General features: G+C 40.7%; 1 protein-coding gene across 10 annotated transcripts in view; it reads right to left on the minus strand.

Moving 5' to 3' along the window:
• The window catches only part of CADPS (calcium dependent secretion activator), a 389,708-nt gene that overhangs the window by 17,113 nt on the left and 354,533 nt on the right, over window positions 1-18,062 (minus strand). For 9 of the 10 annotated variants that reach the window (XM_048859020.2, XM_048859022.2, XM_075130213.1 and 6 more), the window contains one exon: window positions 12,765-12,872. The exons of the other annotated variant lie outside the window; for it this stretch is intronic. In XM_048859020.2, coding sequence (XP_048714977.1) covers window positions 12,765-12,872 — 108 coding nt within the window. The remainder of the gene's footprint in view (window positions 1-12,764; window positions 12,873-18,062) is intronic. 10 annotated transcript variants of the gene reach the window in all.

Raw genomic sequence — 18,062 nt, forward strand, 5'->3', positions numbered from 1 at the left:
TAGGGTCCTATATTAGTGGCAAATTTTCCTCTGGATAAGCAATATGCCTTCTATTATTTTTTGCTAACATTTAGCTCAGTAAGTGCTAAATGGTAGTGCTATGTTTTTATTTATTACCATTATATTGTTAAAGCACCATGCACATCTATGGTACAGCATAAGCAATAATATTAATGAACCTTGGTTTAAACAAGTGACTGACGTGCTTTGCTAAGACTACAGATTTACATTTCAGCAAAGATTTTTTTTTAATAATACTATAATGATTTCACTGCATCTACATTTAGAATAGTTCCTACGACCCCGCTGCTCTGTAACTTCTGATTGTTTTTTCCCTGTATTATTCCTTGGCTGTGAAATCTCATTCACATTGAAAGCTTAACTATGTGGGCAGGGTATAAAGTCAAAGGGGCTTGATATTAAAATCATTTGTATTATTATTTAATAATACCACAGTGTCAGCCTTACATAATAGGATCAAGCCTCTACCCTGAACTATTAATCATTTGTCTAGGATGTAAATGGTGTTAAATTACATCATCTTTCTCAAAAGAAATCACAAAAACATTGTTTGAATAATGTAAACGGAATGCCTTAGACACAACAAGGAAGGAAATTCAGAGTGAAAGCTGAAACTCACACACAGTTGTGTTTAAGTAGGGCAGGCTTTTTGCAGTACATATGGTAGCTAAGATCACCCACTGTTTGAGGACCTCAGCAAGAGGGTGAGTTAAGGATGGAGTTTCACCCTTAACTGGGTTTAAGTTTGGTTTGAAGGGGTCTCTTGCATATCGTTCCCGTCAGTGCTAACGGAAGGTCCATGTAGAACTTCCTGGTGTCTCTAGCAAATGGACTTGTTGATTGTAAAATGTTCAGTGCAGTGTTTATGAGATTACACAAGCAACTCCCACTATTATTAATGGCAAAAGATGTCTCTAATCTGGGGGGTTTTTGCTTTGTATTTTGTATGCATATATGGTCTCGCACTTACGTTATAAATAAATCGTAAACATACGAATCATTTCATTCATAAAGAGCCTCTGCATTTAGGGCTCTGTGCTGCATACAATTAATTAACAATTAGAATACATTTTGTAGTACAACACCTAAGCACTCTGGGATGGGTTACAGCTCCTTAACTCCAAATTATACTGCCTCTGAAGCCATTCAGTTCCTTAACGTCATCCAAGCACGGATTTCAACAGAGTTTAAAAAAAGCCAACTGGAGGCATTAACTCCTGCACCTTCACCACCAAGCTGTTGTGTGACAGTTGTGAAAACAATCTGAGCTTTATATTTATTCACACAATTCGTAAACCATATAGTTTCCTCTACATTTCCAAATAGTTGCATAGGATTTAGCCACGCAAGTCCCATCTAGCTCAGCATCGTGAAGTCTCACCACCTGGGACTGTCATCTCCTTAGAGGCAGTAACGGAAGCAGTGACCAGTCTGAACAGGACTTGGATGGGGGATGTCAAAGGAAAAAGTGACTTACTGTAGGAAGGGGCCTGTCACAGACTGAGAGTAGCCTAAGGTGGACTCATCTCTCTGTGCACTTCATAAGCATCCCCACATGGGCCAAACTGAGGAGATAACTGGTTAAACACCAGGTGATTAAACAATTAAGGTGATTCAGCTCCTCAGCTAAGGACAGGTGAAAGAGATACAGGAAGAGAAAGGGGAAAGAGGGGAAGGCCTGAAGGAAGGGCCAGAGCAGCCCAGGCTCTCATGGAGGGGAGATCTCCCCCCTTTCCCTCTGCACCTAGGGAGAAGGTCAAAGCCTTATGTCATGTGAGGACAAGGACTTGTATAGCCCATTGTACATAAAACACACCGTGGTGAACCTATGCAGGAATGCGTGAGGACTGCTGGCAGTGAGGAGTCCAGAGTGAGGGAACCCCACCACATGACAGGGCCGGAGCCAAAGCTCACTGAAGTCAGTGGGATGACTCTGGTGAGTAAAGTTAAACCCACATGAGTTTGTAGGGACAGGGCCTGAGAAGGTGGCATTCTTCTGAGTTATGATGGAACCAATCACCTAGCCTGGTGTGGTTGTGTTGAAGAAGATGCTGTTTTTCTGATGACATGTAAAACTAAAGTCCTGGCCATTAAAGATTCATAACTCTTCTCCTGGCCAAAATCCATTGCCTGTAGGATTTGAAGGTGAGAAGAATGCAGTTGGAAACATGTTTAATTCTTAAAAAGAAGCCCGTGCAGAGGTGCAAAAGACATGGGTATCCAATACACTCACTTGTTGCAACCAGATGGCCTCAGACTCCAATATGCAACTGGCCAGACAGCCCTGGCTCCCTGCAGGTGGAGGGGTCTGCCAGTAGGGAGAGTTGCAGGATTTGGGTGTTAAAAAATAGCTTGTGGGTTGTCATTGAGGGAGTCATTACATCCAGGGAATAGCTGGAGCACCTATGTGTGTGTAGGGGGTCCTCTTGCATTACCCTCTTGCCCTGTGGCCCCTTGAAGGTGGCTTTTCTGACATAGGGTATTGCACCTCACCCACGAATTATAACCCCACCCAGAGTTTGCAGGAATTAATTCCGAAGGACACACGCCTCTTCAAGTTGTTCTTTAGGGCCCCATTCCTCCAAATGCTCATGGGTAACTCTACTCACACGTGTAGACCCACCAAAGTCAATGCTGGTTATCTACCCCTAGTCAATAGGACTACTCGGATGAGTAAAGTGGTGCGTGTTTACAGGATCTGGCCCTAAACGTGGCCTGGGTGTACTGACATGCTTTGCTCCTGGGTACCTGTCCTTTCTCTTCCTCCCAAGCGGATACAACTGTGCAAAAATTCACAGTGCTTGTATCATGACGTTTTATACACAAGTTATCATTGCCCCGAAGGATTTTGCCCCCCCCACCCAAATTTTGCATTATTTGCAATTTTGATAAAATAATTTTTGCATAAAAAAGGTGAAATATAGATTGCAATACTGTTTTCTGCATTTGAAGTAGTCTCCACTTGTGTTTTTTAAATTTTTTTTGTAAAGAAAAGATGTTGACATTTTAAACCGAGGTTCCCATATAAAGAACCTGGTTAAACATAATAGCTACGTAACATTTTTGTAAAGAGCCCAGCCCTTTGTTTGTCAAAGCAATATAATACAATGACAGTATAATTGGATGTAATGTTGATTAATAAGATGCAATGTATGTCATACAATACTTTAATTGTACAGGGTTTTTTAGATTTTAACACTAGAACTGAATCGAAAGACGTCACAAACTGGAGTTGGGAACCTTTCATTGAGTTCTCTTGTATAGCCTGCACATGCCAGAAAGTGTAGTTAAAGGCTGCCTAGGTATTAACTGTGAACTGGAAAAGAGTGAATGGGGAGAAAAGGATCCCCTGTATCGTACATGGGACTTCAGGACAGAAAAAAGATATTTCTTTGCCAGCTCTTGGTAAGCATTTTTGTACGCTGATATCATAAGTGCAGGGTGAGGTTTAAAGGAATCTTGGGGAAAGAAAAAAACTGCCGACCAAGAGAAATGAAGTGGCCTATAACCGCTAATCTAACATGCACCACTGGCTCACTCGCTACCCTGAGAGCAATTGTGGGGGACTGGACTGCAGAGAGAAAAGGGAACGAGGCATGAAGAAGCTATTGGACAACAAACAATCCCCCATTGTTAATGCAGCGGGCCCAATCCTCATCCCAGCAAACAGCGGGGGTATAAGATCCTGCTCCAAATGCCAGGGGAAGGCAGTGGACCACTCTGTGATGACAGCTGTTGCCTCAGCCCTGCAGCAGATCCTTCTCCTACTATCCCAGACAAACGTGCATGAGGTTAGGTCAACAGATCTGGATAGTCAAAGACCCACCTACTGAGCTCCTGCTCTGGTTCTCCCCAGACTTGCCCTGGAAAAATCGACTCTGTGCTGCACATGGGAACTCTCTGTTCTCCATGTGTAGCTGTCCCACTGCATGCTGGGACTTCTATGCACACAAAGGAGTGGGGTGGAAAAAGGATTTGCCCAGTGGAATATGGGATTTAGGGGGAAAACGGAACTGTTCATTTTGCCACTGACTTATCTACAAAGCCTCAGATTCCAATGCTAAAATATTTTCTCACCTGAGTATCATGACTATTTTGTGTCACGTGAGAGCTAACTATTGACTACAGAATCACAGACATGCAGGGTTGGAAGGGACCTTGTGAGGTCATCAAGTCCTGCCCCCTTCGCTGAGGCAGGACCAAGTAAATCTAGACCATCCCTGGCAGGTGTTTGTCCAACCTGTTCTTAAAAACCTCCATTGATGTGGATTCCACAACTTCCCTTGGAAGCCTGTTCCAGAGCTTAACTACCCTGAGAGTCAGAAAGTTTTTGCCTAATATCTAACCTACATCTCTCTTGCTGCTGATTAAGGCCATTACTCCTTGTCCTCACTTCAGTGGACATAAAGAACAATTGACCCCCATCCTCTTTATAACAGCTCTTAACATATTTGAAGCTTATCAGAGTCCCCATCAGTCTTCTTTTCTCAAGACTAAACATGTCCAATTGTTTTAGCCTTTCCTCATAGGTCAGGTTTTCTAAACCTTTGATCGTTTTGGTTGCTCTTTTCTGGACTCTCTCCAATTTGTCCACATCTTCCCTAAAGTGTGGTGCCCAGAACTGGACACAGCTCTCCAGCTGAGCCTTACCAGGCCCAATACAGCAGGACAATTACCTCCCGTGTTTTACACACAACACTCCTTCTATCTTCACACTTAAACTTTGACCTAGTTGTGCTTTCCTTATGCTCTCAAAATTTCAGTTGAAATCAGTGGGGCTTTTGAGGTAACAAGAAATGCAAGATTGAACACCTAGGTTCTCATTCTAGACTAACCACCAACTGGAAGCTCAAATTAGTTAAAAACAACTGTTAAATAAAAATAGACAAGCAGATCTCACAGTATCTTAAGGGCCAGATTTTCAAAGGTATTTAAAAGCAGCAGATAGGTGCTCTTGAAAATTCAACTGGGGCCTAAGGTGGCCAGCCACCTTACCCCTCGCAGTTGCCCCCAGCAATGGGAGTTAGGTACCCAGGCACTTTTGAAAATCTCACTATCTGCATAACTTTAATAATCTGGTCCTACGTGACTTGCATATATTGCACAGTGATAAATATGTACATACAGCTCTAATCCAACAATCTATGTTGGCTAAGCAGGAAAGACTATGTTGTTAAGCTAACTGACCTCTCATTTCAGAATTTAGAACAATTTGTCTTCTGTAATGCAACGTGACAATATTCCTTCCACAAAATGTACCTTGGATATTTTTTTAATGGCAAAATAAATAGTCTGTTGCTTCCATTCTGCCATAAAAAGAATATTCTTCAACACTAAAAAGCACTGTGCAGATCATGTTAGCAAGAGTATGCTGACCTTAAAGTAACAGAGCAATCAGTCTGACTTCTTAGAATGATTAATGGAACAATCTCCTCTGGAAAAGAAAACAAATTAACTGTCTTCACCAAATGTCTACTGAAACATTAAAAGCTGTTCTGATAAAGACATTTAGAAGGAAAAACTCTTAAACACATGTAAAATCCAGTGACAGATCTAGGACTTATTTTATTAAGAGGCTCCCTAAAATAAATTAAGTGAAACCTACTTAAATGAATACTTCATGAAAGAATGAACCTGGTTAACGGAATACATTTATAAGGTAAGACCCTATTCCAGAACAAGTCCTCACTACCTTGGGCAGCTTGTGGGCAGGAATAGTAAGAAAATAGGTCTTCTCTTTCCTTTTCCCATGATTAATAAGCCTATTAAACACCTCTTGTCCTTTTTTAAAAACATGCTTTGCATATGAACTCCAAAAGATGAAGGGGTCAGCTGTGAAATAGCATGACCCTGCATGTGGGTTTGAAACATGCCTTTTCGTTGGATAACTCCCCCCCCCCTTGTTAATAAAGGAGGGTATACAATATTCTTCTTCCCCAAGGCAGCAATAACTGTATACAGACAATATTTTCCACCACAATGTACTTTACGGTTTTACTCAACCGCCATGAAGCACAGTACCTGCAATCTGACTCTCCTTTCTTTGAGTAAAAAATTCAATTGACTTGACTTCAACTGATTCAAACATTATGCCTTCATTGAAAAAACAAGGGCTGCATTAAAAGTAACCTTTTAAAGACATGCTTAATTTGTGCAGTATTTCCCAAGGCCAATTTGCTTTATTTTCTTCACTTCAAAATTGACTTTTTTTTTTAAGACAAAAGCAGCTGAAGAAGGAACAGCATAGGGAGGCTGTCTCAGGATGGAAGTATGGGAACTGGTGCCCCAGCGAGCAGTCTGGCTGTGCAGGAAGAAAAGTAGCTATTTTCTAAGGTTCAATCAGCTGCATTAGCTTCTTCTGTCGCTGTCAATATCACCTCTGCAAATTTCCATATAGTTAGGCACGTATCAGAGGGGTAGCCGGGTTAGTCTGTAGCCACAAAAACAACAAGGAGACTTTAAGGTGCCGCCGGACTCCCCGCTGTTTTCACATATTTAGGAGTATACGAAGTGCTGGTTCAGCAGGGTGCTTGGGCACGTGCATAACTTGAAGCATATGAGGAGTCCCATGGACGTCAGTGCTAACTGCTGAACTGGGGTCCAATAGTAATTTGTGCCAAGGTTTCTTTTTTAAACTTCAGTGCTCCTTCAATTCCGACTTGTATTGACTTGGTACGTTTTACGTTCAAGAATCAATTCATATTTGGTATAACTGCATTTTAAAAATATGGGACCAAATCCTGTCTCATGCATCCTCAGGAGCTCAGAGCTCTCAGGAGCTGTGCTCCAGCTGGACTCATGGGCATGGATGTCTACTCCTGTTGCCATATCTACTTGGGATGCATTGCACAAAGCACTTTGCCAGTGGACAAGCCTGATACCTGTATCAGAGATGATGGAGCTGAGGTGCAGGGAGCTGAGCTGACTTGGCTAAGATCACACTGGGACTCAATGGCAAGGCTGGGAATAGGACCCAGGTCTCTTGATCCCCATTCTGGGCCCCTATCCAGTGTACAGAGGTGGGGAAGGCAGCACCTCCCCTGATATTCCAGCATGAGGTGCTTTGGAATCTCCCTGGCAGAATGGCCCCATCTTGAAGAGCTGCGTCGGAGCCTCCAAATGCAGATGCTGGGTGCTGGGGTGACTGTCCCATCAAAGCTGAAGATCCTCTCCCCGACAGGCAACCATGGGAGTGACTGTCTTAATCTGCCCTCCCTCCCTAGCTTCCTCATCTACATCCCTCAAACCCACTGATTTCAATTTGCCTCTGTGTGTCAACATAAAAACACCCTAATTTTTCTTGCAAATACAAAGAGGCTTCCTGAAGGTATTTTAAACCACTCCTTTAACAACAAATATCCAGGCTATTACTGTCTGCACATAGAGTTCAGAGGCAGCTGAATGTATAATGTGACAGTAAAATGGTAAATCAAGCCTTCTGCAAAAGTACAGAGCAGTTAGCACTGTAACTACGACTGCATCATCAGGACCATATCACTGCATGATTAAGTTCTTACCAGACTTTTCAGTAAGGGCAACCTTACTGATCTGATAACTGCCAAGGACAAGCCAAATACAGAGTCAATCTATGCACATTTAATCCCCAGAAGGCAGATTAAGTGTATAATTGACCCATATAATCCATGTATCATCTCCAGTCCAATGTTTTCTATGTCCGGTTTAGGCGGACATGAGGCCCATAAGAAAGCTATCAAAGACACATATTACCAGTGCAGTGGATTTCATCAAAGTTAGAGATGGCTTTTTAATCACTGATCTCAGAGACTGCCAAATTTAAGCAGATGAACTAGCACTAAGCACATCTGTTTTAATCCTTATCTTCTACTCAGGCTTGTGTCTTCAAGAAGTACATGGAGGAAAAAAATAAATTAATTTTTGTTTAGATCTTGCAATCTTAGGAGCTTCTCTTGATCATTTGATCTCTCATATCAAAAGCATGTTTTGGGGTTTTTTTTGGGTAAGATATTGAATTAATCATGAGAAAGAAAAAATACCATCTGCACTATTTATGGACTTCAGAGGTTTGCATCAATACCCTGAAATTCACAGGAACCATGGTTGCTTTCTCTACATTCAACAGCCTTTTGTACACTAGCTTTTGTACACTGTGACCAAAGACATCAGTATTTTGCCAGTTAGGCAAAAGCAAGGCTGGTGATTAGAATATCAATAGGTCCACCATATAGTTTTGTGATCAGATACGTTCTGATTGGCTGGAAAATACATAAACTATGAGTGCGGATGTAAATCTGTAAACTATCATCCTGAAAGGCACTAATCTTTGTAGGCAAATCTCTCATTGGCCTCAGAGGGAATTCTGGCTGTGTAGGGGCCTGGTCCAAAGAGACGCTGAGTGCCCTCAGTTGAGAGGGCTCAGAACTACACAGGACTGGCCTCTAGGACTGCAAGATCAGTCCCCTTTTTTCAGGTCCATGACATACCTCAAGCCCATCTGGCCCATGCTTCCTATTTGAAACAATCAAATATGTCAAAAATTACCATTCAGAGACAAAACTGCAAACTATTACACTAAACTGAGATTGCAACCTCTTTTTTCAAAGCATCATACAATTTTTTAAACCACACAAACACACAGAGACATGCACATAAACAAAGAGCGTGAACGCATGTCAATAAACCGTTCTTAAATTCTTCTCTTACTAGTTCTTTGTACCAGTGGGCCGTGTTACAGTATTGTAGCTTTAAAAAATATTGTATGCAGTGTAGTTGTAGCCGTGTCAGTCCCAGGATAACAGAGAGACAAGGCAGCTGGGGTAATATCTTTTACTGGATCAACTTCTGTTGGGGAGAGACGCAAACTTTCAAGCCACATAGAGCTCTTCTTGGTCCAATAAAAGATATTACCTCACCCTCCTTGTCTCCCTAAACAAATATTACCAGTTTAGTGGGGCAGGCCAAATAAATAAATCATGTTAATCTGCAGCAAATAAGCACCGTTTAAAAATAAAATAATAAAAAATCCTAGTTAGCTTTTGATTACCAGCAGAATTTCACAATCTGTTCCTTTAATGACCCAGAGAATGCAGATATTAAAAATTAAGATGATGACTTTACTGCAGGGAAAAAACTGACTAATTTATAGAATAAAGGAGATTATCTTAATCCTGCCGTGTGCTCTACATTTTAATCTTCTGCAAGCACCAATATCCACCAAAGAGCACAGTTCTGCTATGCAAGTACTGACAGAATGAGCACTAAGAATATTACCTCAGCTATTGTCGGGAACATGGTATAACTAAACGTATCCAGCCTTTTTTAATGGTAGAAAACAAACAGAGCAAATAAATGGAAATACCAGGTGAGAAGAGGGAGGAACCAAAAAACCCCAGGTGCTACAAAAAAATAGAACATGTAATGGACCAAATTATGGGCTTGATTTTGCACCAGTCAAGTCAATGGGAGTTTTTCCAGTGACTTGCATGGAAGGAGGATCTATCCCTATATCCTTCTTGACAATCCTGAAATCCCACTGAAATCAATGGGGTTGCAGCACACATGTGACAAGGAAGATTTTGGCCTGGTCCCTACACATGGCAAGGGAGTTAACATGATACACTAAAAATGTAGGGCCAGATTCTCAGCTGGAATAAATAGGCGTAGCTGCATTAAGGTAAATTGAGCTATGTTTATTTATCCCAGTTGAGGCTGTGACATGCAAAATGTTAATTGATGTCTCTGTCCAGATTTCAAATTCTGATCGGACTCTGGCCTCACTCACACTGCTGCGACTCCACAGACCGCAAGAGTGTCACTCCTGAAATATACTGACACCATGAGAGCAGAATCAGCCCCCACATATTTTTAAAAGGATATTTCCATTTTATAATATAAATGTTGATTATTCATTCTCCATCTTTCTTAAAATTGTACCTTCTGGACCCAAAAAACCAGCCTTGACAAACCTGACAGTTTTATAGAAATCGATCACTGGGATTAACGAAGAAGATAAATAAAACTAGTTGGCCACAATGTTTAGTTCCATGAAATTAAGGGCTGAATACTTTAAGAATATTCTAGGTTTTATACACAACCAGGTTTGCTTTATTACTCATGCTTCAGAACAACGCAGTGAGCTAAAGCGGCCAAAGTCTGGCTGCATGGGCCTAACCGAGAGTAAAGCCTGGACCAAGATGTCTGTATACAAAAACAAAAGAAAAGAAAAAATATGGATGTGACGCTGCCCCCTTTAAAATCCATGGGCGTTTATCACCAACTTCCATAGGGTGGAGGTCCGGGCACACTTAGGAAAACTGACTGAAACAATCCAAAATGTTCACAACCTGATGCTGTGCTGCTAAAGTGTAGAAACCCAGCATGTGGAGAATTCAATGACAGATACTGCAACAAACCATTTCTAGGTGATGGAGATTTCTGTGAATTAACATTGAAGGGCCCCATCCTGAACCCCTTCACCACTGGGAACCATGCTATCCATCACCCAGCATTCACCACTGTGCCCAGTATTAAGGGTGTGCAGGATTGGGCCCCAATTTAATTGTTCTGCACTTACTAGTTCAGTCAGTGAGGTCACCACCTTGTCCTTTATCTTAGGGCTCAACTTGGGAAATATGCATTTCTTTCTGAAACAATTTTGCAATAGTGAGAGCTAAAACAGAGTTTTAAATAATTAAGATTGCTACCTTTGAAAGTCTAGTGCATTCTAATTCCATATATCTAAATAAAGGATCCAATCCTGTGCACCTTACTCATGTGAGGAGATACATTTGAGTGAGACACAGAGGAATGAGGTTAGCAGGATTTGGTCCCAGAACTGAATTGCTAACACATCAGAGCAAAAAGTGAATTGCTCTTCCACAATGCCTTGACAGCTGCACGCAGTTATGTAAAAATATATGTAGAAATGTAAATATTATAGGATTTATTACTATTAATACAATCCTTTATCATTTACCTGCCTAACAGGTTAGGAAAAGTATAGCTTATGAAAAATGTGTGTGTGTGTGGGGGGGAAGATGAGGAGCAATTCTGTACTTTTGCCTTCTACAGGTTATTCTTATTTTTTTTAATTGCTAATTTAACCACAATATGGTCTTATGATCCGAAGTATGATAATAAATACCCAGGTCAGTTATAGATTTTTAGAGTTTGAGCTAATGACACAAAGTTCGAAAAACCACACAACTGCAAATCTTAAGAAACTGATCAAAGGAAAGGCAACTAAGGCATTGAAAAGAACAATCCAGTTAATCTCTGAAAATTTACTGCTTTTGGAATAAAATTCAACATAGATATGCAATGCACTAGTGGACCTGCTGCAAAATAGAAGTGAATGTGTCCTTTTTTCAGTGCTTACTGGATGGGTGATTTATATCTCGCACTCTGTGCTTTACATTCTTTGAAGACTGAGCACGCATAGAGCATTAAGGAGTCACTAGTGTGCTTTATGCATGAATGAGGCATTCTCAGTGGATATGGGCCATGCTAGTAGATGTACACAGGAAGATTATTTGACTCTAATTCATGCCACTTGATATAATGTGATAAAACATTTGACATGAGAGATAAGTTCCATTTTAATCTGATAGGATATCAGTGAAAGAAAGAGTGGGAATTACAAAGTAAGAAGAGGTTTCTAAGGGAAAGGTAATGTGAAGAAAGAAGAATATCAAGAAAAGAAGGCGTTTGATTGGGGAAAAAAAAGCCTTCCCTACACACTGTGGAAGCAAATGAGTAAGTAAACAAAGCATATAAAGTTATTAAAATTCTAGAGCCAGAAGACTGAAGAATGAGTTGCTGAGAGGTGAAAGACAAGAAAGTTTGAATGTAAGCTGTTTCACACAGTCACAGAAATCAATATATAAACAAAGATCCTAGAAGAGACTGAAACACTAATGTTAAGTGCTTGCCATAAACATAAAACCTTCAGGGAACAATAGCTACAAGGACAGAAAGTGTGTCACACAACAAAAGCAACAGAGAGAGAGACAGGTACATCAGTTAACATGCATTCATATGTTGCATGTGAATAATAATAATAAATAAATAAATGTAAATGTAAATGTAGGCTGCTGGGCATCAAGGTCAATGTTCTCTTTTACAGGTTATCAATTATTTGGCGCAGGGGGCGGAGTGGGAAGGGGACAAAACTCCCGAAAAATCTGTGTCCTTTTGACTAGAGCAACCATCCCATTTTCTCCAGGGAGACCATATTATAGCTTTTACATCTGGTGCACAACATAGTCCTTCTGAAGCATGAAAACACAGATTTTATCATCTATCTTTTGGTTATTATTTTAAAATATAAAAATGTAGCAGAGTTCATTTTCAAGTTTTGAGTGCTGGGCAGTCAGAAACAATTAATTTAACATACCAAAGAGACGGTCCCCGACTAACACATCTGTCATAAAATTGCCTCGGATTTTAATGTTAAGAACAATGACCAAGATGTTCCTCTTATAGGAAGATTTCTCACAAACTTAACGTAGTAAGTATTGGCTTAAAAGATGCTGTTATCTTACAAACCACACACATAAAGACCAGGACACAGCAGATCAGAGTACAGAGTTAGAGCAGGCGGACAGCAGATAAGAGCCTTAGTCAGAAGGAAAGGAAAGATTTTTTGTTTTGTAATCTATAACCAATCAATTTTCTCAAAATGTGACTTATCCTCCTGTCTTATTTTGTCACATTTTGGGGGAGTCTCCTGCTTGGTTTCCAAGGAGGAGAAGGCATTTACTTACATCAAATAACCTTTCTATATACATCTCCTCATTGACCTTATCACGCAAGACATCCTGAGAGTGGCGAACAAATGTCACATAGGCATCAGCAACATCCATCCCCGGCTTCTGTATGGAAGAAAAGAAGAGAGAGAAAGAAAAACATAAACATCTTCATATAAGGCAGCTCCTTTATGTAATCCTGTTGCTGTTGTTTCTCTCCTCAAGCTCCCTGCTGTCCTTAAACTGTTGTTGTGCACCACACTCCCTGTGGATACCTACGGTACACTTGGGTGATACCACGGCTGGCTGCTTTGTATGCCGCAGAGCCAACGAACCACTCTGTCTATGCAGCCTGTGCAGCACAAGATCATGCAAACACACTATCTCGCTTGCTTATTTTGCCTAGAGGGAAGCTACTCAGATGAATAAAGCCTTTCCTTGACACACTGATGCCAGGAAGTTCTCATGCTATGTTTGGTATTGTTGACCTAATTAATGAAACAACAAATCACGCGGGGGTTTTTCAGTGTCACCTTCTATATGCAAACCCTCTGTTCTATGAAGTTAGAAAGCTAACACCCAGCCCTAGTCTCTTGTTTCCTCTCCTAAGGTGCGAGAAGGTGTGTAGTAAGCAATGAACATTTTATTATTCACACCAAAATCACATTTCTTTGTTGTTTAGAACTTAGACTTTAGCTTGAACATAGACTTATATTTTAAAATAAACTAGTTAAATCATAAATCAGCTAATTTCCCAACATGTCTAAATCAGTGCTACATTTCTAGGATACTTATAGCTATAGCTATATCTGTACATATCGCCATATATATTCATTGGTTTTAAACCTTAACTTATAAGTACATTAGATTTGTGAAAGGCAGTGATACTTTTGATATTTTCTTTAAAGGAAGCTGCAACTGAAGTAGATGGAGAGGGAGAAATATACTAAAAAACCCTTTGAGTTCACACTGCTTGATATGTTGAAATCAAACTGATCTCAAAGGAAACCCATTAAAATACTGTAACATGAGTCATTACAAGACCTGCCACAGAACCTTAAATTTCCATGGCACATTGTAAGTTGGTTAATAACGAGTGTCATTAGTTTTCATTACTGTGATTTACCTCAGATCACAAAGTATCGGTTCTCTCTAAGATGTGATTGTCAGCCACTGTAAATTGAAGTTAGTTAACACTTCTGTGTAATTTCCAGGGTGAAAATGAGGACCGTTTGGAAAGCAGTGGGGAAGTAGTTTTTTAATATAAAGCAAACAATTATCAAGCAAAGGGCCAATGATTGGCCCTTGGGATGCCAGTAACATTTCTTAACACCTACTGAAACAATGACAAGGTATTAATTTGAAAACCAGTGAGGACAACACAAATGCGGCAGTAGTCAAGTGTTATACTTTGAAGCAATGTTCAGCATGCTGATTGTGCCAGTTTCATGGTGGCACTAAAAGTGTTGCAGTTTTTTGATACAAAACAAGTTTCTGAAATTAGATGTAAGTGATGGCTTATCTGCTCAATAACAGGATATGTTCTCTTTTCCCAAAGAAGGAACCCATAATCAAATACGGTTTTCTCTGCACTTCACCTAGAGATACTGTGGCTCACTGCTACTGTGGATGCTGCTTTTGCTTACACTGGTGAAAAGGAAGGCTAACTCCATCTAAGTTAATGGGGTTTCACCAATATTAAACCTGTGTGTGAGTATAATCTGGCCCATATTAACTAAACGATGGATTCCCGGCTTCAGGACACATTGTGATACAAGTGGCAGCCTATATTCACAGAGAACTCTTCTCAAAAATACACAGTCTTTCTTTCAGTTAGATATTGTTCTTTGACATTTACATGCAGATATATTGTGTCATCTCATTTCACACACACAAAACGGTAGTATGTATCAGCTAAACATCTATGAATAAAGGGTTATTTTAAATCTATTTCCTTATGCCTCCTGAACAGCTCAGTCCTCTCCATGTGATGCTGGCTTTGCTATACAAGCACACAAAATGCATATTAATGACAATGTTGTAAGAGGTATTGTAGCTCTGATGTTTCTTTTCCATTCTCTACCTTGAAAACACAACTGGGCTGTTTGAACTCTTCAAGGAGCATTTTGCCCCTTAATTTTCTGATCTGGAAAGAGAAAGGCTCTTCATAGCTACCTTAATTACAGGTTGAAATATGGAATCCAGCACCATCTCGCTGTGGACAAATCTTAATTGGACCAGTTGTAATTATTACCACTTGTAATATTTAGTTGTAATATTTAGTGAGCGATCATAAAATTGAAACAAAACAGAGTCCAGGTAACACTCCCAAATATGTGGTCACACATGTGCACAAGTATATTGGTGGACGTGTGTGTAGAAGAGCTGATGGTGGGGTGTAGAGGTTTTATTTAAAATGAGGTTGGAGTGAACTGCTCACATAGGGTAAGCCATGAGCACTGTGCAAGGCATCCCAAAGGAATGCCAAGAAACCCTTGATACTACATGACATCATCGTTTATTTTACAGGAAAATCTATTTTGGAAATGTTTGAGAGTTATATACTATTTTACTGGGACTCTTTCTTGTAACCCTCCACCTCGGAATGCCATACTCACTGGCAGTCCAACTGGGCAGGGCTCTGAGGGAGTCCGACAGCCCCCTGAAAAGCTTTTCTGTATCTGAAGTCATAGCAGCTGAAACTGCCAAATGTGCCTCAGTAACTTAGAAGCCTAGACATTTTTAAGGTCAGACATCTCAAGCTCTTCTACATGCAGGTGACTGCTGAGTTCCACTGGGAGGCTAAAAGCTGCCCCTTCCCAGTGTTATAAATGGCCCACTTCTATTCCTCAAGGGCCATGAGACACCAAACTTTAAAGCCAGGACATTTTTATGCAAAGAAATGCTCTTACTTGCCTGGGACTGAATCTTGTCCATACTGGACCCAAGGCAGGTGTACTTTGGGAGGGGAATTCCACATCTGGGGTAAGGAGATGGAAACACTTCTCTGGGGTTACCTACACTTGGAGCTGGGGATGCGTTACTCACACTAGTTCTGATTGAGCTAGTGTGCTCAAACTAGAAGGCAGCTGCAGCAGTGCGAGAGGCAGGAGGGGCTAGCTCCCCCAAGGGTGTGCCCACCAGAGACTCGAGGTGCGTATTTGGGGTGGCGAGCCATGGCTACATTTGGTTTTTAGTGCGCTAGCTTGAGCCATGCCCGTGTGAGCATGTCTCCTCGAGCTGAGAATCACACCCCCAGACATACCCTCAGCCAGGTTGATTTTTTAGAATTGGCTATTTGAAGATTGAAGATCCTCAGAGGGTTGGAATGTTAGAGTAAGACCCTAGGTGCATAACAAATTTATCACATTACTCTGCAATTTATCGCATGGGTATCACCTCCATAGTAAGAGGTGTGTGTCACCGTTGCCAATTGTGCCCACATATCTATTCAGGGGACACCATCACAGGGCCTAATAACATCAGCCACACTATCAGAGGCTCGTTCACCTGCACATCCACCAATGTGATATATGCCATCATGTGCCAGCAATGCCCCTCTGCCATGTACATTGGTCAAACTGGACAGTCTCTACATAAAAGAATAAATGGACACAAATCAGATGTCAAGAATTATAACATTCATAAACCAGTCGGAGAACACTTCAATCTCTCTGGTCACGCAATCACAGACATGAAGGTCGCTATCTTAAAACAAAAAAACTTCAAATCCAGACTCCAGCGAGAAACTGCTGAATTGGAATTCATTTGCAAATTGGATACTATTAATTTAGGCTTAAATAGAGACTGGGAGCGGCTAAGTCATTATGCAAGGTAGCCTGTTTCCTCTTGTTTTTTCCTACCCCCCCCCCAAGATGTTCTGGTTTAACTTGGATTTAAACTTGGAGAGTGGTCAGTTTGGATGAGCTATTACCAGCAGGAGAGTGAGTTTGTGTGTGTATGGGGGTGGGGGGGATGTGAGAAAACCTGGATTTGTGCAGGAAATAGCCCGACTTGATTATGTAAAGAGTTGTCACTTTGGATGGGCTAGCACCAGCAGGAGAGTGAATTTGTGTGGGGGGGTGGAGGGTGAGAAAACCTGGATTTGTGCTGGAAATGGCCCACCTGATGATCACTTTAGATAAGCTATTACCAGCAGGACAGTGGGGTGGGAGGAGGTATTGTTTCATATTCTCTGTGTATATATAAAGTCTGCTGCAGTTTCCACGGTATGCATCCGATGAAGTGAGCTGTAGCTCACCAAAGCTCATGCTCAAATAAATTGGTTAGTCTCTAAGGTGCCACAAGTACTCCTTTTCTTTTTGCGAATACAGACTAACACGGCTGTTACTCTGAAACACACACTGAAGTAACCCTGTCTAGCTAACCTGGCATGTTTTCAAGGCCACTTGTACATTTCATTGATTTCTGTGGAGTTATGTTAGTTTACACTGGTGTGGCTGAGTGCAGAATTTGGATTGATGTATTTAAGTCTAAACTTGTTTTTATTTGTAAATACTCAGCACAAAGTCTGTCTGTAAATGTAACCTCATTTATCAGTAGTAATCCCTAACTCCAACTAGCATTCATATACTGCACTTAAACTCAATTTAAATGTAAATTTCTGGCAACCTAAGCGCTGTATCTAAGATCTCGAAGGGCTTTCTTCCTTATGTGTTAAGCTCTAATTAGAGGAGCCAATGTACAATTTTTCTTTAACAACTGTAAACGTGAGCAAATTTGGTTATTTTTTATTTTCAACAACACTGTTTCCCATATACACACACTGATAACTTACCACCATTTCCCTATACTTAAAACAAAAAGCATTTTCTGAAAGTGTAAAATATGCCAGCAATTAGAAGAATAAAAATAAAACAGGCTAGCATGTGTGCTAGATATGTTTTGGCTCAGCTCTAACACGTTCTAGACTTTTCTCTCTAAAATTACACTCTATTTTATATATGCAAATTTCAATGAAAAAAACGATAGAACATAAAAAAATTACAGAATGCACTGTTATTTTTTGTAGTGACCCAAGTTCCTTGTGTAAATACGGTACCTATCTGATACTATGTGAAGTCCATTAGTTACGTATCCCTGCCTAGTTGCAGATCTCCATAGGATAAATGTTTAATACTGACACCAGCTACCGCAGGTCCTCCTTTCAGCTCAAGTGTTAGAATCCTCTGCTTATCACTCTGAAAGTCCTGGGGTCAATAGCAGCTGACAACCCACATTGAGGGGTTGTTACATGTGCAGTCAAACCAAACCACAATGCAAATTATTAAGACAGAAGGCAATGTTTAAATTGTG

The sequence above is a fragment of the Caretta caretta genome, chromosome 7 (genome assembly GCF_965140235.1).
Source record: "Caretta caretta isolate rCarCar2 chromosome 7, rCarCar1.hap1, whole genome shotgun sequence".
NCBI lineage: Eukaryota > Metazoa > Chordata > Testudines > Cheloniidae > Caretta > Caretta caretta.